General features: G+C 38.5%; 1 protein-coding gene and 1 non-coding gene across 2 annotated transcripts in view; both read right to left on the bottom strand.

Moving 5' to 3' along the window:
* Positions 1-742: 742 nt before the first annotated feature.
* Positions 743-19023, bottom strand: part of LOC123846632 (mitochondrial import inner membrane translocase subunit Tim23) — a 29929-nt gene continuing 11648 nt past the window's right edge. Inside the window, exons 3-7 of the mRNA XM_045878304.3 lie at positions 17441-17534; positions 16819-16903; positions 13324-13382; positions 11434-11544; positions 743-1233 (exon numbers count right to left, since the gene is read on the bottom strand). Coding sequence (XP_045734260.1) covers positions 1118-1233; positions 11434-11544; positions 13324-13382; positions 16819-16903; positions 17441-17534 — 465 coding nt within the window. The 3' untranslated portion in view covers positions 743-1117. The remainder of the gene's footprint in view (positions 1234-11433; positions 11545-13323; positions 13383-16818; positions 16904-17440; positions 17535-19023) is intronic.
* LOC123847239 (small nucleolar RNA SNORA74) lies at positions 14288-14491 on the bottom strand. The gene has a single exon (XR_006791482.1). It is a non-coding gene; the product is annotated as a small nucleolar RNA SNORA74 (small nucleolar RNA).

The raw sequence follows: 19023 nt of genomic DNA, 5'->3' as shown, positions 1-19023 counted from the left end.
CAGCTGAGAAACAACTTGAACATAAATTGTTTTTATATTCACTTAAATATCAGTATATTTTATGAATCTTAAATTAGTAAAGAGTATACTAACTTCATTTTGAGTCTGCCTGCAGACTTCAGATCTGCTCTTTTAATTTTTAACCTCTCTATGAACTATATTAAACTCATTTTTTTTTTTAAAAAAACAGAGGCCTTCAGCTAAGGTTCAGTGCTTTCCTGTCAGATTCCTTACTAGGTGCATGCCAAAGCCCTATTTTCCTCTTTCCCTTCATAATAACCACCCGTTGTTTAGTATTTATTACGTGTATGTGTAACGTACAGCGCAACTTAACTTCATTTCATAGGTGAGAAAACAAGCTCAGAAGTTAAATAACTTGCCCTTACCTTCTTTAGCTTTCCCAAGACTTCCTTAAACCCTTGTAGCTCGTTTCTTTCCTCTAATTAGTTTCTAATTATCCTCCATAAGGAGGTGAGTTAATGAGTAGAGAGTTAAGCATGATCGTTGGACAGAGTATTCTAACACAGTACTCTAATGGCATAATGGTTAATCTCTAGTATCTTGAGGTTGTTTAGTGTCAACTCTATTGAAGAAAAATTGTAACCTGGCTGTTAGTGGTGCCAAGTAGCCCTTCATTTCAGCACAACCAAGAAAACATGTTGGCCCAGTTGGGGCAGACAAAAATGCTAAGAGTAACTTTCACTTTATCCCCAGAAAAATGCTTTTAAATGGAGACGCCCGCTATGTTTACACTTTGGTTCTATTTTCACCTTTTTATTTGGGAATACAAGGCAATGTTACAGTTTCAGATCATTAAATAAACAAATGTGTTGATACCGTATTGACAACAATCATGACCTGAATTCTGTGAGTAAGTAGTTTTCCAGTTCAGGGGGTAGAGGAGAACCACATTACTCAGCCACCAGAGTGTTCTGGCTTCAACTCGGGCTAGAAGGAATGCCAGTCCTGGTCAACCATCCAGGATCTTCACCACAGCAAACTGGAATCTCCACAATTTTTCAAACTAACTGTAGGAAGGAGGAGTAATTCCAGAGTGACCTACAAATTGATGTGGACGACTATTAAAGTGTCCTCCACTCCTAAGGTGGCAAAATCCTCAGAGTGACTGTTGGAGTAAGGAGCCTTTCATGTGCTCCCAGTTATTATATAGTGCATAGAGGCTGGTAAGCGTCAGTCCTGCTAGACCACCTCGTGCTACCCCTCGAAGGCCACCTGGAAAAGAGAAGGGGGAGAAAACAGCCTTGTATTGCATAGTGTCCTGGCATCAATGGATTCAGTAATGTTATCATGAAGTTGAGACACACAATTCATGTTTATAAATATTCCACCTCAAACAGGAGAATAACAGTCCTAAAAGTAATATAAGAAACCAAGACCGGTTCAAGACAGAAATTCCCTCACATCACTTGTTTAAGAATACGGTATATGTATTACTCACAACCTTTTCCCCTCACTTTTAATTTCATAATTTACAGCTAAGATCATGAGCATTAATAATTTGATTTTTCTCAATCTCATTTGTTCCTATAACACTCCAGACAAGATCTGATGCATATTATTGAAGTCCCAAACAGATCAATAATTTCCTGCTAGTCCTAGAACCTCACAGGCACTGACAACTGATTTAAAGCTATAATATAAACAACGTGACACCCTCTTTGGAAACAATATTGAACTTTGGACTCTGGACAGGTCCTCTATTAACTCTGAAGACTCAAGAAGTAGTGGTGATAAGATGGCTATATCAGGCTTTGAGTCAGGTGCCGACAAAGGACCACACGCCCCCACCACTGCCACTCCTACAGTGACATACCAGACGATCTTCTACAACTCCTGAGCAAGGAGGCACTTAGCATCATCATACTCACTGAAAAGAAGGATTAGACTTTGAACTATTTTTGCTTAACAAAATAGTTTTTCATGTGAAAAAAAATTAGCAATATGTATTTCACGTGAAATGTAAAAACAAAAATGATATATTTCACTTGAAATGTAAAAACAAAAATGTTTTAATCAGTTGCCTGAAAACCATCCCTGAGTCTAACCAGAGGACTAGGGGGTAACCAAAGAAGCTTTTAAGAAATAACTTGATGTTCTCTTACAGTTTCACAAACAAGTAGATACCATAAACGTCAGGTAGCCTACACTGTACCTATGGAGTATTCATTCCAAGTCATGTGTTAGGAAGGCAAAGGTTGAATGGAGCTGTGGTCCAGTGATGACCTTACTAGAGGCCCTCTGGCTATGAGCCAGTAAACTCTGTGAAATTCAGTGACACTGCCAAGTTAGAACACTTGAGACTAACCACTTCTGCAATGAACGTCCTGCCAGATGGCTTCAGCTGATAGATCAAAGGGCCGCCCCCTCCAGGAGCCTCTCTGGTCTGAAGATGGCTGATAGCTGACCTGCGTAGGTTTCCACCTTGAAGTGCCCTAATTATCTCTCTCAGACAGACTGAAACAAACTGCAGGCATCATCTATAAGCAGCTGTCAAACAGGGGGGAGGGACATCAGAAACACAGAAATGCAATGGGAGATCCCCCCTCGAAGCCACATCTCTCTATATCCTCTTGCTCTATTTAGACTGAGTATGGCAGTTAACCTGGCAACTGTATTCAATGTGGCTGAAAAATGTACCTGCTTAACCTGCTAACTTAAAACAATCTGCCCAATTTAATAATGATCTACCTCATGTCTTTGACTAGCAAGTCAACAAAAAGTTCTAGGGACTGAAGGTGAACTATAATTAGACCAAATTACTAAAATGGAAAAAAAAAAGAACAACTATGAAGCACAGGAGAATAAATGCTACTCACACACTTTGAGTGTAATGAGGATTCTTTCAAGCAGATTACAAACATTATTCTGAGTCAACACAAAACAAAAGGTGGTCTCACTGCTATTTATCAGCAGAAAGATGATGGAGGGCAGGTAACTGAAAGCATACTAGGTTTGCAGATGTTTTCCTGGGACCAAACATGCAACTTCAGACTAACTCCCCTGGACCTTTAGTCGATATCAGATTCACAGGGCTCTGAACTCTGCCTACTGGCTTGGAAATAGCTGCAAACTGTTCCTTCCAGTTGGCCCTTTAGCTTTGAGGTTCCCAAGAACGCAGCTTCATACTCAGCCTTTTTTGAAGGACTTTCACATTAGTTCTCAGCTATCAAATAACAAGTTTCCCTGGGCAGGGGCAAGAGGGGTAACAATGAAACTGGGAACTGTAAGACTAAGATCTTTGGGACACCAGTGGTATATTAAGTGTCCCTTGAGAACCATTTATCCCCTAGAAAGCTTTCTATTTTGACCAAAATGAAACAAATTCTTCTTTGAAGGCTAGAAAAGTTATTTCCAGCAAACAGACACTAAACGTAGGCAGCGTTTGATTTACTAAGCACAGCTAATCCTGATCCAAGTGTAGCCTCTTAGCACATACCAAGCCACGTTTTAGTTTTAACTTTCCATTAATTCCAGCATTTCCCAAATGGTGGTGTTAAAAGTTTGAAAGCCTTGGCTTTAGGATTTCTGTAACCAACTTATGCCCAACTAAGCACAGGAAGTTTGATTAGCAAATATTCTTGCTTTGAACACAGTAACCAAATAAGACCAACGGTCAGTCTCTATAAAGGAAAACAAACACGAGATGTGTGTTTCAGTTTTACCTTCTATCTTTTGGTCCTTACACAACTCTTCCAGAAAGGGCAAATATGATCTCTTTTCTAAACATAGGAAAATGAGGCCCAGAATATTAAAGTACCTTGTTTGTGGGATATAGAGCTTGATAGTGCAGAGTTAACACATTGAACTGACAATTACTTTAGAGCTGGGACCAGCAAATTTTTCTTTAAGTGGTCAGAAAGTAAGTATCTTAGGCTTTCAGGGCCCAAAGGCTATTCTGTAGATATTTACACAAACACTTAAAATGTAACTACAGTCGACCCTTGAACAATGTGTGGGTCACCCCCCCTTCCCCTGCAGTCAAAAATCCACATGCAACTTCTAACTCTCCAGAAACTACTAATAGCCTACTACTGACTGGAGGCCTTACTGAAACATACAATTGATGAACACATATTTTGTACATTGTATGTATTATATATTGCATTCTTACAACAAAGCAAACTAGAGAAAAGATTACTAAGAAAATCCTAAGAGAAAGTAACAGTACTGTACTGATTTAAGAAAAATCATGTATAAGTTGACCCGTGCAGTTCAACCTCACACTGTTCAAGGGTCAATTGTATTTAAAAATATAAAACACGTTCTCAGCCTCCAGGCAGTGAACAGATAGGCATCTGGACAACAGAAGTTGTTGGCCCCCACAGCCTTACCTACACACTCACATGGCTACTGCAGAATACTATCCAAAATTTTTTGCACTATTTAACTTTAAAATTTTGTTAAATTTATTTTAAAAATTGAGGTAAAAGACACATAAAATTGACCATTTTTAACTGTACAGTTCAATAGCAGTAAGTATACTGGCATCGTGCTACCGTCACCTCCATCCATCTCCAGAGAATTTCATGTTGCAAAACTGAAACTATGTACCCATTAAACAGTTAACTCCCCACCCCCCTTCCAATATAATGCCTAATTTTTATTATGTTGATACACAGGGTCTTTGCTCACTTTATTTTATTAAAATAGTCCACATGAATAAAAGTCAAGATAGTACTAAAAGATTTTAGTGATGCACAATGTGGCACATGCACCATCTTAATCCTCATTCCTAGTTCCCAAAGGCTACTACTTTCATTCTTTGCTCTTTACCCTGGTTCTTTTTTTTTTTTAATTTATTGTTATGTTAATCCCCAATACATTCCATCATTAGTTTTTGATGTAGTGTTCCATGATTGTTTGTGCATAACACCCAGTGCTCCATGCAGAACATGCCCTCCTCAATACCCACCACCAGGCTAACCCATCCCCCAACACCCCTCCCCTCTAGAACCCTGTTTGTTTTTCAGAGTCCATCGTCTCTCATGGTTCGTCTCCCCCTCCGATTTCCCCCCCTTCATTCTTCCCCTCCTATCTTTTTTTTTCTTAACATATATTGCATTATTTGTTTCAGAGGTACAGATCTGTGATTCAACAGTCTTACACAATTCACAGCACCCACCATAGCACATACCCTCCCCAGTGTCTGTCACCCAGCCACCCCACCCCCCACTCCAGCAACCCTCAGTTTCCTGAGATTAAGAATTCCTCATATCAGTGAGGTCATATGATACATGTCTTTCTCTGACTGACTTTTGCTCAGCATAACACCCTCCAGTTCCATCCACATCGTTGCAAATGGCAAGATCTCATTCCTTTTGATGGCTGCATAATATTCCATTGTATATATCTACCACATCTTCTTTATCCATTCATCTGTCGATGGACATCTTGGCTCTTTCCACAGTTTGGCTATTGTGGACATTGCTGCTATAAACATTGGGGTGCACATACCCCTTCAGATCCCTACATTTGTATCTGGGGTAAATACCCAGTAGTGTAATTGCTGGATCGTATGGTAGCTCTATTTTCAACTTTCTGAGGACTTTCCATACTGTTTTCCAGAGTTACCCTCATGTTTCTAAAGAACACAGCTACCTTGCTATTTCTTGATTTTTCAATCTTAAATTTTATCTACTGACTTCCTACGAGGAAAACTGTGTTAAGCCTTGTAAGAATTGTATAAAATGTGCTTATGGCGGGATGTAAGTCACTTACTTTATATAGGTTATCTCATCTACAAGTCTGTGAAGTCACTTTATATAGGTTATCTCATTTACAAGTCTGTGAAGGGAAAATATAGGTTGCCTTTGTTTAACAGAAAAACTGAAATTCAGCCAAGTTCCTCTCTGCATGCAGTGGTTTAGGGATCTAGTGCTAGTCAAGTCAAACCCCGTCTGACCCCAAAGCCCTTTGTCTTTTCACCACACTAAACTGCCTCCAGGATAGATTAAAAAAAGAAAGAAAGAAAGAAATCTATCAAAAGGGGTACTAACAGTTGAGCTGCATCTTATGTATGGACTGGATTTCAAATTTATGTGTTTGGTCATATGATATATATAAGGAAGGTGTGGGAAAAGTCTGAAAACATAGGCTAGGATTTGATCATGGAAGGCTGGGATGAGAAACTGAAGTTGAATAGCAGTATGTCATCATCAAAGGTTTTGGAGAGGGAGTACTAGGATTAGAAACATACTTGAGGAAGATTAAGCCAGAAATAAGACAGATTGAAAATAGAAGCCTAAAGTCAAAATGGTCAATGAAAACTACTGTTACAGAAGTTCAGGCTTGTGAGAAAAGGCAACTCAGATGATGGCTGGTGACTCTCCCGAATGATGAAATGAGGGGAGGAGGAAAGGAAGGTGGAAGTCAAGGGTGACTGAGCACTACAACAGAGGCTGTTTTCCCTCTGCTTTCTCGGTCAGGGTGGAAGCAGGGTGTGTGGCTCTTGGCAGCAGAGCAGCTGGTTTTCAGGCTTCCCTCACGGCCGCCCCACAGGTCCCCTCCCAGCAATCCCAGTTCTCCCACGCAAGACGACACTCATTACATTATCTCAGCCATTTCTGACTCCCCACATGACTGTCCTTTTAGGACTCTTTTTTTCCCCACCAGATTCTTAGGCATTTTGGTGGTTGCTTTTCTGTGGTAGTATGGTGGCCCAGACCCCTTTGAGAATCGTAGGGAAGTTTTAGAGGATTTGTAAACCCTGACTTAACTAACGTCTTCTGTGTAAACTCTGTACCCAAAACAACAGTGAAAGCTTACCTCTCTGATAGCTGTGATAAACAATTTAAGGCTTGTAAGTAAATGGGAAGTCAGTATTTATTTAGAATGTAAGAATTAAAGCTCAGTGAAGTCAAATTCTTTGCAGTGGCCTATGAAGCTCCATCTTCTTCTTCTTCTTCTTCTTTTTTTTTTTTTTAAAGATTTATTTATTTATTTATTTGAGAGAGAGAGTGAGAGAGAGAAAGAGCACAAGAGGGGGGAGCAGGAGAGGGAGAAGCAGGCTCCCCGCCGAGCAGGGAGCCCGACGCGGGACTCGATCCGGGGACCCCAGGATCATGACCTGAGCCGAAGGCAGTTGCTTAACCAACTGAGCCACCCAGGCGCCCGAAGCTCCATCTTCTTTATGATTTGGTCCCCTGCCACTTTTATGTCTCCAGATTCTACCACTTCCCCCTCCCCCACTGCCTTTTAACCCCCACTTTAGGGTTTGTTCTGTTAGCCTTTACCTAAATCACTCCTTGCAGACTTCCACCTTACATGCTCCCTCATCTGTCTCCGTTCAAACATCCCGTCTTTTGAAGCCAGTCTTAAACATGTTGGTATATACAGTGTTGTGCGTATGCCTTAGTTTGCTGTAGGATGAATTGCTAAAAGATTACCAGAGCGAAGAATCTACATATTGAAAACACTACTAACTAATTCCAGTTGCTTGCTTACCTTTGCCAATATTAAGTATCACCTACCATCACTTTTTTTTTAACTTTATTTTTTTTTATTGTATTTTCTTTAAGTTTTGATCACCTGGTGCTCATCACAAGTACACTGCTTACTCCCCGTCACCTATTTACCTATTTCACCCATTCCTCCACCCACCCCGCTCTGGTAACCATCACTTACCTATCATCACTTTGTTAAAGACAGTTGGTGAAAAATATAATCTTAATGTTTTCTTTTGCTTTGTCCTGGTTGCTTGTGAGATTGAATGGCTTCTACTGTTTAGTGGTGATTTGTATTTTTCCCTGAAGCACTGTCAATCCTATTCCATTTTTTATTGGATTGTTGGTGTAAGTGATCTGTCAAAATGTTTTATATATTATAGCAGCTAGCCCTTCGCCTGTTATATATGTTATGTGTATTTTACCTTTACCAGAGGAATATTGCTGCCAGTAATAGAAATAAAGCAGTCATCAAGAAAGTCCTTTTAGCCCAAAGAGTTTGATTTTGAAGGCCTGGCATTAATTGATAAACAGTACCTTTTAACAATAACTCTGATGAAATTTGCTTAATATGAAGAAATGTATTTGTGTATCGTTTTACTTTTATTTAGTTTGCTTTTCTAAGATGACCTTCTTATGGAAGGCATAGAATGAACAGGCAGGGACTTTTTGTGAGGGAAGAGGAGGTGCCCATATCTTTTGGTCTCTGATGCTTTGTTCCTGACATCAGGTAAGTGACCAAGCCTTTTAAACATTAGTCCTAAGTTTATGAACGACAGCAAAACTACAGCTGTTCCTGTTCTGGTAGAATACTGGCCACCATTATTATTTTTTTTTCAAGATATTATTATTTATTTATTTGAAACAGAGAGAGAACACAAGCAGGGGGATGGGCAGAAGGAGAGAGAACTGAGCCAAAGGCAGACGCCTAGCTGACTGAGCCACCCAGGAGCCCCAGTACTGGTCATTATTAAACAGACTTTCATATGCCAAAGAAAAGCTAGTATTTCATACCCTTTGAAAATATTTACATAAGTCCATTAAACATATATCAGGTATGAATTAAAATCACCCTATCAGAATTATTCCTTTAAATTAGCCTCTTTTTGGTCTGACAACTATCCATTTTCTCATGTATTTTTCCTCATGATTTTTCTTCCCACTAAAGTTGCTCCATACCTACATTGAGTCCTACTACTTTAAATTTTTTTTTTTTAAGATTTTATTTATTTATTTGACAGAGAGGGATCATAGCAGAGGGAGTAGGAGAGAGAGAAGCAGGCTTCCCGCAGAGCAGGGAGCCCGATGCAGGGCTCGATCCCAGGACCTTGGGATCATGACCTGAGCCGAAGGCAGATGCTTAATGACTGAGCCACCCAGGTGCCCCCTACTACTTTCATTTTGAACTTTTAAAAATTTCTATTATTGAAGAATATATTGGGGATTGGAAATGTTTTAGGTTGGCAGGAATCAGCCATTCCCTAAATGTAAACTTCTGTCCCTAAGCATTTATGCTGGCTCTAGTCCAAGAGTGCCTAACTCTTCCAAATCCCTGAATCTAGAAGTTGGAAGTTGTATTTGTATTTCTGCCATAAAAAATTCGTAATTCTGTGTTGTCTTATTAAGTTCACTCTAAACCAGAAATCAGTAAAAGACACTGATTTTGCAGACTGATTTTGATGTGCTGAGCTAAATTTATATTGTTCAGCCAATGTTGGAATTCTAAGTCAACAGATTATTAACTTCCTCTCTGTTTCATAATTGCAATGGAAATGAAACCTGACACAGAATTAAGGGATAGTCTTTTTTGTTTTTTTCTCTTCTGAGCCAAGATCTTTCTCTTTTATAATTTAAGTGGGAGGTGTTCTCAGTCTGTGTTATAAATGCCATTACTGCAGGGAAGTCCTTGACACAGAAAGCTAGTCTCCCATTTCCTTCAAAATCAAGAATTCAGCCTTTTCCTATCTTTTACATATGCATAGTATGTCCTAAGATGATAATTCAGTACATTCTTATATTCAGGGCTGCCCTCAGCACAGGAAATGCCATGGTGGCTTGCCCTGAATAAGAAGACTGGGACTAGTGGGACTGAGCTGGAAATTCTGTGCCCATCTAACCAGTACAGAAACAGCTCCATTCGGCCCCAGTCATTTGCCAATGTGAATATTGTAAGCTTGCTGTCTTCCATTTATTCAAAAGAATCTGGAATTCCAGATTTTTATGTGAAATATGTTTTTTAAATATTAATTTGATCTTTTGTAAACCTAGTCTGGGCCAAGTAAACTCTTGCTGAGTGCACCCCTGTGCTGCCAATTAAAGTTTTAAATTCTTCTGTCTGACCCTAAAGATTTTCAATGTGAAGTATTTCTAGATTTTTAACAAGATTTTTCTATGCCAAGGTAACATCTTCATGGACATAAAAGGTATTTACTGTCTCACTCTACCCGGGAGCTCCATTTATCTGAGTACACACATGCGAATGTATTGCAAGAAGTACTGCAAGCTCTTAGGGATAAAATTCCAAATGTGGTCCATTTTCTTTTCTTTTTAAAGATTATTTATTTTACAGAGAGAGAGAGAGCGGGCGAGTGCATCGCATGTGGGGGAGATGGAGAGGGAAAGGAAGAGAATCTCAAGCAGACTCCACCCTGAGCATTGAGTCAGAGTGGGGCTCAATCCCATGACCCTGAGATCATGACCTGAGCCGAAACCAAGAGCTGGACGTTCAACCTACTGAACCACCCAGGCACCCCTGATACATTTTCAATATAGGAAAAACCTCTTATTCTCAGATAGATCAGGAAATCTTGGATTTCATGATCCTGTTGAGGCTTTTCTTTCTTCTAGTAAAAATGAAGCAAAAATGCTACCTGATATTTGTGATGGAGGAATTTCTAAAAAACAGAATTACTCAGTTAATCATGTCTAATGCATAATAAAAAAATAAAACAAGTAATTCTCAGAAGCATAAGTATAGAACATATGTAGTTTAAGCTATTTAGAACATATGTAGTTTAAGCTATTTAAAGCAGAAATGTGATGAAAAATTTGGGCCTGTCACCAGTTACGTGACCTTTTGAAAAAGGTCTTCTTAATACTGTGCTCATCTATAAAACTGGGATGTGATGATTATCACTTCACAGTTTTAAATAAGTTACAGTAAATGCTTATAGCTGAGGGTATAATCATAATTCAGTGACTGTTAATTTCTTTTCCATCCCAGAGGAGAATGTGATATTTGATCTCCACTCAGGTCATTTTGGTTCAACTCTTAGGGTTCTGATTATTTTTTCAAAATTGAGTGGTATTTAGTTCACCCATGCTCACAGGAGCATTATTCACAGCAGTTAAAAGTAGAAACGATCCAAGCATCCATTGACAGATGAATGGATAAAATGTGGTAGATATGTACAATGGAGTTTTATTCAGCCTTGAAAAGGAAATATGAAACATGCTTGAACATGTTGAACATGTTCAACATGGATGAACTTGGGGATAGTATGCTAAATGTGACAAGCCAGTCATAAGAAGACAAATACTGTATATTTTGCTTGCTTACAGAACTAGAGTACCTCAGAATTCAGATTTATAGTTTAGAAAGTAGAAAGGTGGTTGCCAAGGGCTAAAGGAAGGGGAACATGAGGAGTTTTTGTTTAATGGATACAGAGTTTCAGTTTCATAAGATGAAGAGAAGTTCTGGAGTTAAATAGTGGTGATATTCTATAACAATGTAAATATACTTAACATTCCTGAACTTACACTTAAAAAAATAGTTCAGATGGTCAATTTTATGTTTTGTATATTTTATCAAAATAAAACCCCAAACCCAAAACAACCATTAGGTTTTAGACAACACTCCATTACACAGCAAAAATGTATCAAGTATCCTTTGAAAACTGTGGCTACTTAGTTTTTAAAGCATACTTCAAAGTACATTGAGAGAGAGAGCTCTTCATTCAGTAGTACCTACCTGTACATTTATACAACATGCCTGTCATGGTTCCAGCTGCTATTGTGTTAAGGTCGTCTTCTGCACCTCGTGTTTTCTCAATGACGACACCAAATGCACTATAGAGCAAAGCTACAGGGGAAATGGAACTGATCAGTAATAAAAAAGTGATTAAATGTCAGTATAGCAATTATATTTAGATAAATATATTTTATAGACGTTCTACAAGCATTTAAATATATATGAAGAATAATTACTGGAATACTATTTGTAATAGCAAAAGCCTGGCACCAAATAAAATGCCCATCAAAGGGTATAGACCAAGAGATGGACTTTCCATACAATGGAATACTACATACTCCAAACAAAAAGCAGGAAAAACTATATTCACTAGCATGTAAGGCAGGCACATGTGTGGAAACTCGGGATATGCAAAGAAAAATCTTTGGAAAGCTTCAGAAGAAACACGAATAGTAGCTACTTATAAAAAGCACCACTGGGAAGTCCCAGGAAAAATATTTTTAATCTTCACTTATATTTTATTAATAATAGCTATACTTTGGATTTAGAAACAAAAACACATGCATTTCTATTGTAAGAAAAATGTTAACTTAAAAAAAATTTGAGGTTTGGTTCCAGCACATGTAAAAAACAGTAACACTAGCACTATTTAGTTTTAACAAAATCCTCCCCGAAACTACCTTTCTCCTATACCTGTAAAGATTCCTATTAATCCTTTTCCTTATACTTTCCCAAAATTATACCATTTTTGACTCTTCAATATTACACCAAACTCTGCTTTACAAGTTCTGTTGTGATACTCTTATACTTCTAGAAAGGCTCTTCTTACCAATTCAACTTCTTTAACTGAAACCGAACTTGAGCAGAACATTGTGATTGATCATATTACACTGGGAACACACAAGGCAACTGGCCATCCCAGTTCACCCAGGACTGAGAGTTTCCTGGAACATGAGATTTGCAGTGCTATAACTAAGACAGTCCCTGGACAGATCAGGATGGCTGATTGCTCTAGGTATATAAACAACCAAACAGAAACAAAGGTGGGTGACTATGTATGGGGTGGGAGCAAAGGTGACATGAGCAGCATACGGAAGCAGTCATTCCCTAGGATCTCAAATGTCAATCTGACTTCATGGTGTGAAAATGTACTGCTTCCAAATCCCATGGCAAAGCTAGGATATTATTCTCTCACAACAGATGCCTTTTCTATTTTTTCAATGAGATGCTTGCATTTTCCCTTACTTAATCTGCCACCATTAAAAGATTTTCAGACTTGCAACTAATTTACAAAGACACTCTTGGCTGTTACAGCGTAGGTACCACAGGTTGTACACTGAGTAATCAAAAGAGTCAATCATTCATAAACAATATAATATGAAAGACTTTGGTCCTAAGTCCTACTAAATTACCCTTTGCTTAGAACTACAAATGTTTTCATTATATCTACAAAGGCCCTATTACAACTATGGAAATTAGGTCTGGGAAATCTCTGAGGTAAACAGAATGCTGAATGGGCTATTAGGAAAACATAGGAAGAGGGATGAAATTAATCTATCATATCTTACTACAGGACCTTGAACCTTTCTTAACATACAAAGGCATCTGACTTGGACCTAAATTATGCGGATTTCTTATTTTCTTAAAACGTGATTTGGCATCTTGCTTGGAAAGGAGAATATGTAATGTTTAAAAAGACTTTTAAAACACTGGTATTAGCAACTGGAATTACTTTGTTATGTTGTTCATGGTCTTTTCTTAAATATTATCTACACTATTCATCACAGTAGATTTAACTATAATTTTGAATATCATATGGCCAGAATTTTGGTTGATCCAATTGTTCACGGTAATATACACGATTTATTATTAAGTGAGATCTCTACTTACCCAGAGAACCTAGAGTATTAGCCCAAAGTGCCCCTTGCCTAGTCACCATGTTCAAAATCCTACCAGGGCAGAAAGAGAAAGAATCTGTGCTTAGAATCACCATTTCTCTAATTTGAAAAATCATAACTATAGCTATTTACAATGTATAAATCCAATACCCAAAGTTTTCTTAATTTTATTTTTATTTATTTTTAAAAGATTTTATTTATTTATTTGAGAGAGAGAGAGAGGGAGAGAGAGCACAAGCAGGGGAGAGGGAGAGGCAGGCTCCCTGCTGAGCAGGGAGCCCAATGCGGGGCTTGATCCCAGGACCCTGGGATCATGACCTAAGCCAAAGGCAGAGGCTTAACCGACTGAGCCACCCAGGCGCCCCTATTTATTTTTAAAAAGATTTACTGATTTATTTTAGAGAGAGAGTGAGAGCAGGGGGAGGGGCAGAAGGCGAGGGAGAGAAGCACACACCCCACTGGGCGCAGAGCCTAAGGCAGGGCTTGATCCCAGGACCCCTGATCCCAACCTGAGCTAAAATCAAGAGTCAGATGCCCAACCAACTGAGCAACCCAGGTGCACCCCAGTTTTCTTAATTTTAAAAGTTACCTCAGTATCTCCTCAGAATTTAGTAAGAATGATTACTTTATAGAAATATAAATGAAGTTGTTAAAGCTCCAACATTTTTGGGCAGTAGGGAAAATTCTTATTATTAAATATAAATCAAATACAGAAAGGCTTTGAATGGCAGTCTAGAATGTATTTTATAAAAAAGCTTATAGTAATTGATCTACATTAAAAAAATACCATTATAATGGACAAATCAGCTTATGATTAAGTTTTTTTGGGGGAGAATATACTTAGGATATTAAATAGAATCAAAGCGTGGAATATTACAGAATGTAAAGCAGAATTAAAGGGAAATACTCAAAGAGAAGAAAAAGCTGTCTCACTAGAATACACAGAGAAAGCATATGGTGTCTGCTCCTGGACTAGAGCTAAGCGGCCAGAGTGAACGCTCAGCACACTCTCAAGGAAGCACAGTTCTGCCTTGCACCAGTGCCAGGTGCCACCAGAACAGTGACAGAGGCAACTGGAAGAAGAAGACAGGTCATTTCTCTCCCAGCAGTGTAACACCATCACAGGAATGGGTCTATCCGGACAGCTGACTACTGCTGGAAATTATGGAATTATAATAACAAAGAGTGAAAAACTCATTTAATGCAATTAAAAACTCATTTAAATTAATGCCCAAATAACAAAAACTTGTATTATCTCTAAAAGGTTGTTTAAAAAAATTAGTAACGAAGTCTATTGTTTCTAATTATGTTACATATTTACTAACATATTTTAAGTTCAGCATATTGTTGTCATTTGTAACATGCTTTTTAGAACTATTAATTTTCATTACTGCACTGCTGGAAGCACTGCAAACTGGTGAAATTGACTGGGATACGATTAGGCAATATATCTCCACATATTGGACCCTTACCTACTTACCTACTTTAATCACCTCTCAACAACCCTTCAAGGCAGAAAGTAGAAAAAACTTACCTAAGATCACAAAACAGTAAGTAATGAAACTAGGCTTTGAAGCTACACAGATCTGTCTGGCCCCAAACCCTATCTTCTTTCCATTTTTAGAGGCTGTCTCCTATTTTATTCATTTTATTTATCAAAGACTTATTTATTTATTTGAGGGAGAGTACAAGAGAGCACGAGCGGGGGTGGGGGAGGGAGAAGCAGACTCCTCATTGAACAGAGAGCCCAACGCAGGGCTCAATCCCATGACCCTGGGATCATTACCTGAGCCAAAGGCAGGCGCTTAACTAACTGAGACACCCAGGTGCCCCAGCTGTCTCCTATTTTAAATGCTTCCTATCTAGTAAGATCAGAATTGTTATATAAAAATGATTTATAATATTTAAAAAATCTTATCTAAAAATTCAAACCTATTTGACTCTCTCCAAAATATTAATAACTATTATTGTTTTAAGAAACAAAGGTTATCTTTTCTAGGAGACCTTCCACTTTCAAATTGGTATTTAAATGATACGATGTTAGGGATTTGCTTCAAAGTAATATGGGAGAGGAGAATGAGATGGGGCACAATTGGTCCCAATCCTGGTTGACTGCTGAGGATGGGTTATGGTTCATGGGTCTTCACTGTACTATTCTGTCTACTTTGGTATGTTTTCAAAATTCTCCATAACACAAAAAGGTAAAAAAAAAAAAAGTATTGGAATAAGAGGCAAATATATTTTTTAAAGATTTTATTTATTTGAGAGTGAGAGCGAGAGCACCCAAGAGCACAGGCAGGGGAGTGCTGCAGGCAGAGGGAGAGGGAGAGGCAGGCTCTCCGATGAGCAGGGAGCCCAGTACGGGACTCTATCCCAGGGCCCTGGGATCATGATCTGAGCCAAAGGCAGCCATTTGACTGACCCACTCAGGCTCCCCAGAGTAAGGGTCAAATATTAATATAAATGTAAAAATATTCAAGGATGTGGCCTAGTAAAGAAAGATCCACATAGTAACAGGAATATGAAAAACTTGACAAGCTTTCAGGATTCCCAACGTCTAATTTAATAAACCTGCTGCCACCTGCTGGCTAAACAAAATATAAAGAAGATGGAGCTTAATGTGTCCTAAAGCAAAACCATGAGCCATGAAGTATAAAAACATGCAAAACTAAACATCAGATTATTTAGGGAATATCTACATGGACTGGTCACGTTTATTTCTTAGGCAGGGTGAAGACATCTGTACTGTCCTTTCTCCACAAACTTCAATTTCCTGAGAAAAGACTCAGGAACTATCACTAAGTTCTAGGAATTTTGTGATACATTTTCTTTAGCCGTCTCCTTTCAGAAACGGAGTGTGAAGTCAATAAGTAGTTCAATTCAAATGAGAGCAGATCCAGCAATCACTCTTACATGCTTATTTCTTTACTACCAAGTCCTATGGTTTTGCAAACTCTCAATTCAAATAATGTACTAGCAAGTCAACAAGTTGAAAAGCATGCCATATAGGCCTACAGAATGAAAAGATGAATAAGTTAGGTTGGGGTAGCACCAGCTAATTGAGGGACACTGACTCAAAAATCACTCTTTTTAAAACCTTAGCCTCCGGGCGCTTGGGTGGCTCAGTCTGTTTAAGCGTCTGCCTTTGGCTCGGGTCATGATCCTAGGGTCCTGGGATTGAGTTCTGCATCGGGCTCCTGGCTCAGCGGGAAGCCTGCTTCTCCCTCTATCCTTTCCCCTTACTCGTGATATCTCTCACTCTCTCTCTCTCAAATAAATAAAATCTTTTAAAAAACAAAAAACAAAATCTTAGCCTCAGTAACCTGATTCCTTAGTTTCTTTTATTTTGATGAAGAAAATAAAAAAATCGATCAAAATGTATGTCAATTCTCCAAACACTTGTAATCTCAAGACTGTGTTCATCAGGCCAACAAAGCAGAGGTTAATATTCAAACATCACTACATCAGATGATTACATAAGACTTACTGTACGTTTCTTGGTTTGGACCAGGACATGTTCTGGGTTTCCTTCAATCCTAGCCGTAGACCGTTCATTGCTCCAAATGCAGCCCCTAGTGAATCATAGTAACGATTCAACCAATAAGCTTTATATTAAAAAAACAACGGCACTTCTGATTCTTTTTTATTTTTAATAGGAAAAAATGAAAAAGTAAATAGATTATTTATTATTAAAGATTTTATTTATTTATTTATAAAGATTTTATTTATTCACCCAACAGAGAGACACACAGCAAGAGAGGGAACACAAGCAGGGGGAGCAGGAGAGGGAGAAGCAGGCTTCCCACAGAGCAGGGAGTCCAATGCGGGGCCCGATCCCAGAACCTGGGATCATGACCTGAGCCGAAGGCAGATGCCCAACGACTGAGCCACCCAGGCGCCCCTAAAGATTTTAAGTAATCTCTATGCCCAACATGGGGCTCAAACCTACAACCCCAAGATCAAGAGTCGCATGCTCCACTGACTGAGTCAGCCAGGTGCCCCTCAGTAATGATTTTTTAAAGCCCTGAAACCAGTACTTGAATTGCTTTTGATTTTAAGCACTTTTGCCTACTTGGACTGAGGACATTGAAAAAAATTACCATACCCACCTGTCATACAACATCCTCCAATGGTAAAGAAGGCCAGTTCAAATCTGCCCCGGGTTTTATTAGCTCCAGTCGGTAAAATAAACTCATCTGTATCCTAAAGGGGCAATAACAAAAATCACGCTGAGCTCTCCTCAAGACCCACCACTTGCAAAGTATTTTTTAATTTGTCGAATTCACAAAAGTAAAACCTGAAGTCAACTAAAACTCAACTATACTTAGTCAAGCAAAATTTAAAACTTTCTGCAACAACAGGAACACCTAAATCACAGTGAAATGAAATGTACCATATATACAGTTATACTCATTAGTTCTTAGGAGGCATTCTCATCAGAACTTCGCTTTTCAATGTAAGTTGGATAGACTGTATGTAATTTGCCTTACTTATTGATAAATATGAAGCAACATGCAAGGGAGTTTAGGAAGACCAGCTCTAGAGAAAGGTAAATGGAAAGGTATGAGAAGTAATGGTTTACTTGACTGAGACACCACTGTGGAAAAAGAAAATAACACTCATTCTGTAGCTACTGTCTATCAAGCACAATTTTACTATGATCATAAAAAATGAGCAGAAACTATAAAAGCACAACAGTTTGGATCCATTATGCAAGGGCAGAATTAATCTCTTCATAATTCTTAACTGTTTGGGGAAGCATATATTTTAATAATCTTAGAAAGCTATAATCTCTCTTTCCAGTAAATGCATATACAAAAAATATATATATATATATTTTTAAGATTTTATTTATTTTTGTGGGAGAGAAAGAGAGAGAGAGAGCATGAGCGGAGAAGAGGGAGAAGCAGGCTCCCCGCTGAACAGGAAACCTGATGTGGGACTCGATCCCGGGACCCTGGGATCATGACCTGAGCCAAAGGCAGACGCTCAACCGACTGAGCCACCCAGGCGCCCTGCATATACAAATTTGGTATGAACCCCATGAAGGCCACCCAAGAATCCTAAGTTGAAAATGCTACTGTAAGAGCACAGTATGATTGATTCTATAATACACTCTTATAAAGAACACACTCAATACAGGTTTGCCAAGCTTTCCATACAAAAATGGTTAAAATAAACCATAAGCACACACTGCTGGCAACTTGCTACATACATACATTCACACCAAAAAGTGCAAAAATAAGCAAGCACATCTACTCTCATCACACAGAAACGGTCTGTTGGGCAATAATAAGCAAACTCTGAAGAGATCCCATATCATGATATATTATACATAGTTTTGCAAATTTGGGGTGCTTCCTGGCTTTTGAATTAATGACTTAGTTTTAAATTGTACTTCTGGCTTGAGGTTTTTAGAAATGTTATATTTGATTTAATGAGGTATGTAATTCTTCAATCTAGAAATGGATTGCTAATGACAAACAGGAAATTTTAAAAAAAGGTCATGATGAACATTAATAGGCACAAGTGCATGTCATCACCAATTCAACTCTTTGCTAGGGTCAACCATAATAAAAGCACTATGAGGACTGAAGGCAAATGTACATCAATTCACACACAGAGCCACTTGAAAACAATTTCATGGTTAGCGGTCATTGGGGCTTAATCTTTTAAATGCAATTAAAATGTA

The sequence above is a fragment of the Mirounga angustirostris genome, unplaced genomic scaffold (genome assembly GCF_029215605.1).
Source record: "Mirounga angustirostris isolate CCGP_5_RB_7025 unplaced genomic scaffold, mMirAng1.0.hap1 SCAF_6, whole genome shotgun sequence".
Lineage (NCBI taxonomy): Eukaryota > Metazoa > Chordata > Mammalia > Carnivora > Phocidae > Mirounga > Mirounga angustirostris.
Note: the sequence above shows the minus strand (reverse complement) of the source record. Positions and strands in the feature narration are given on the sequence as shown.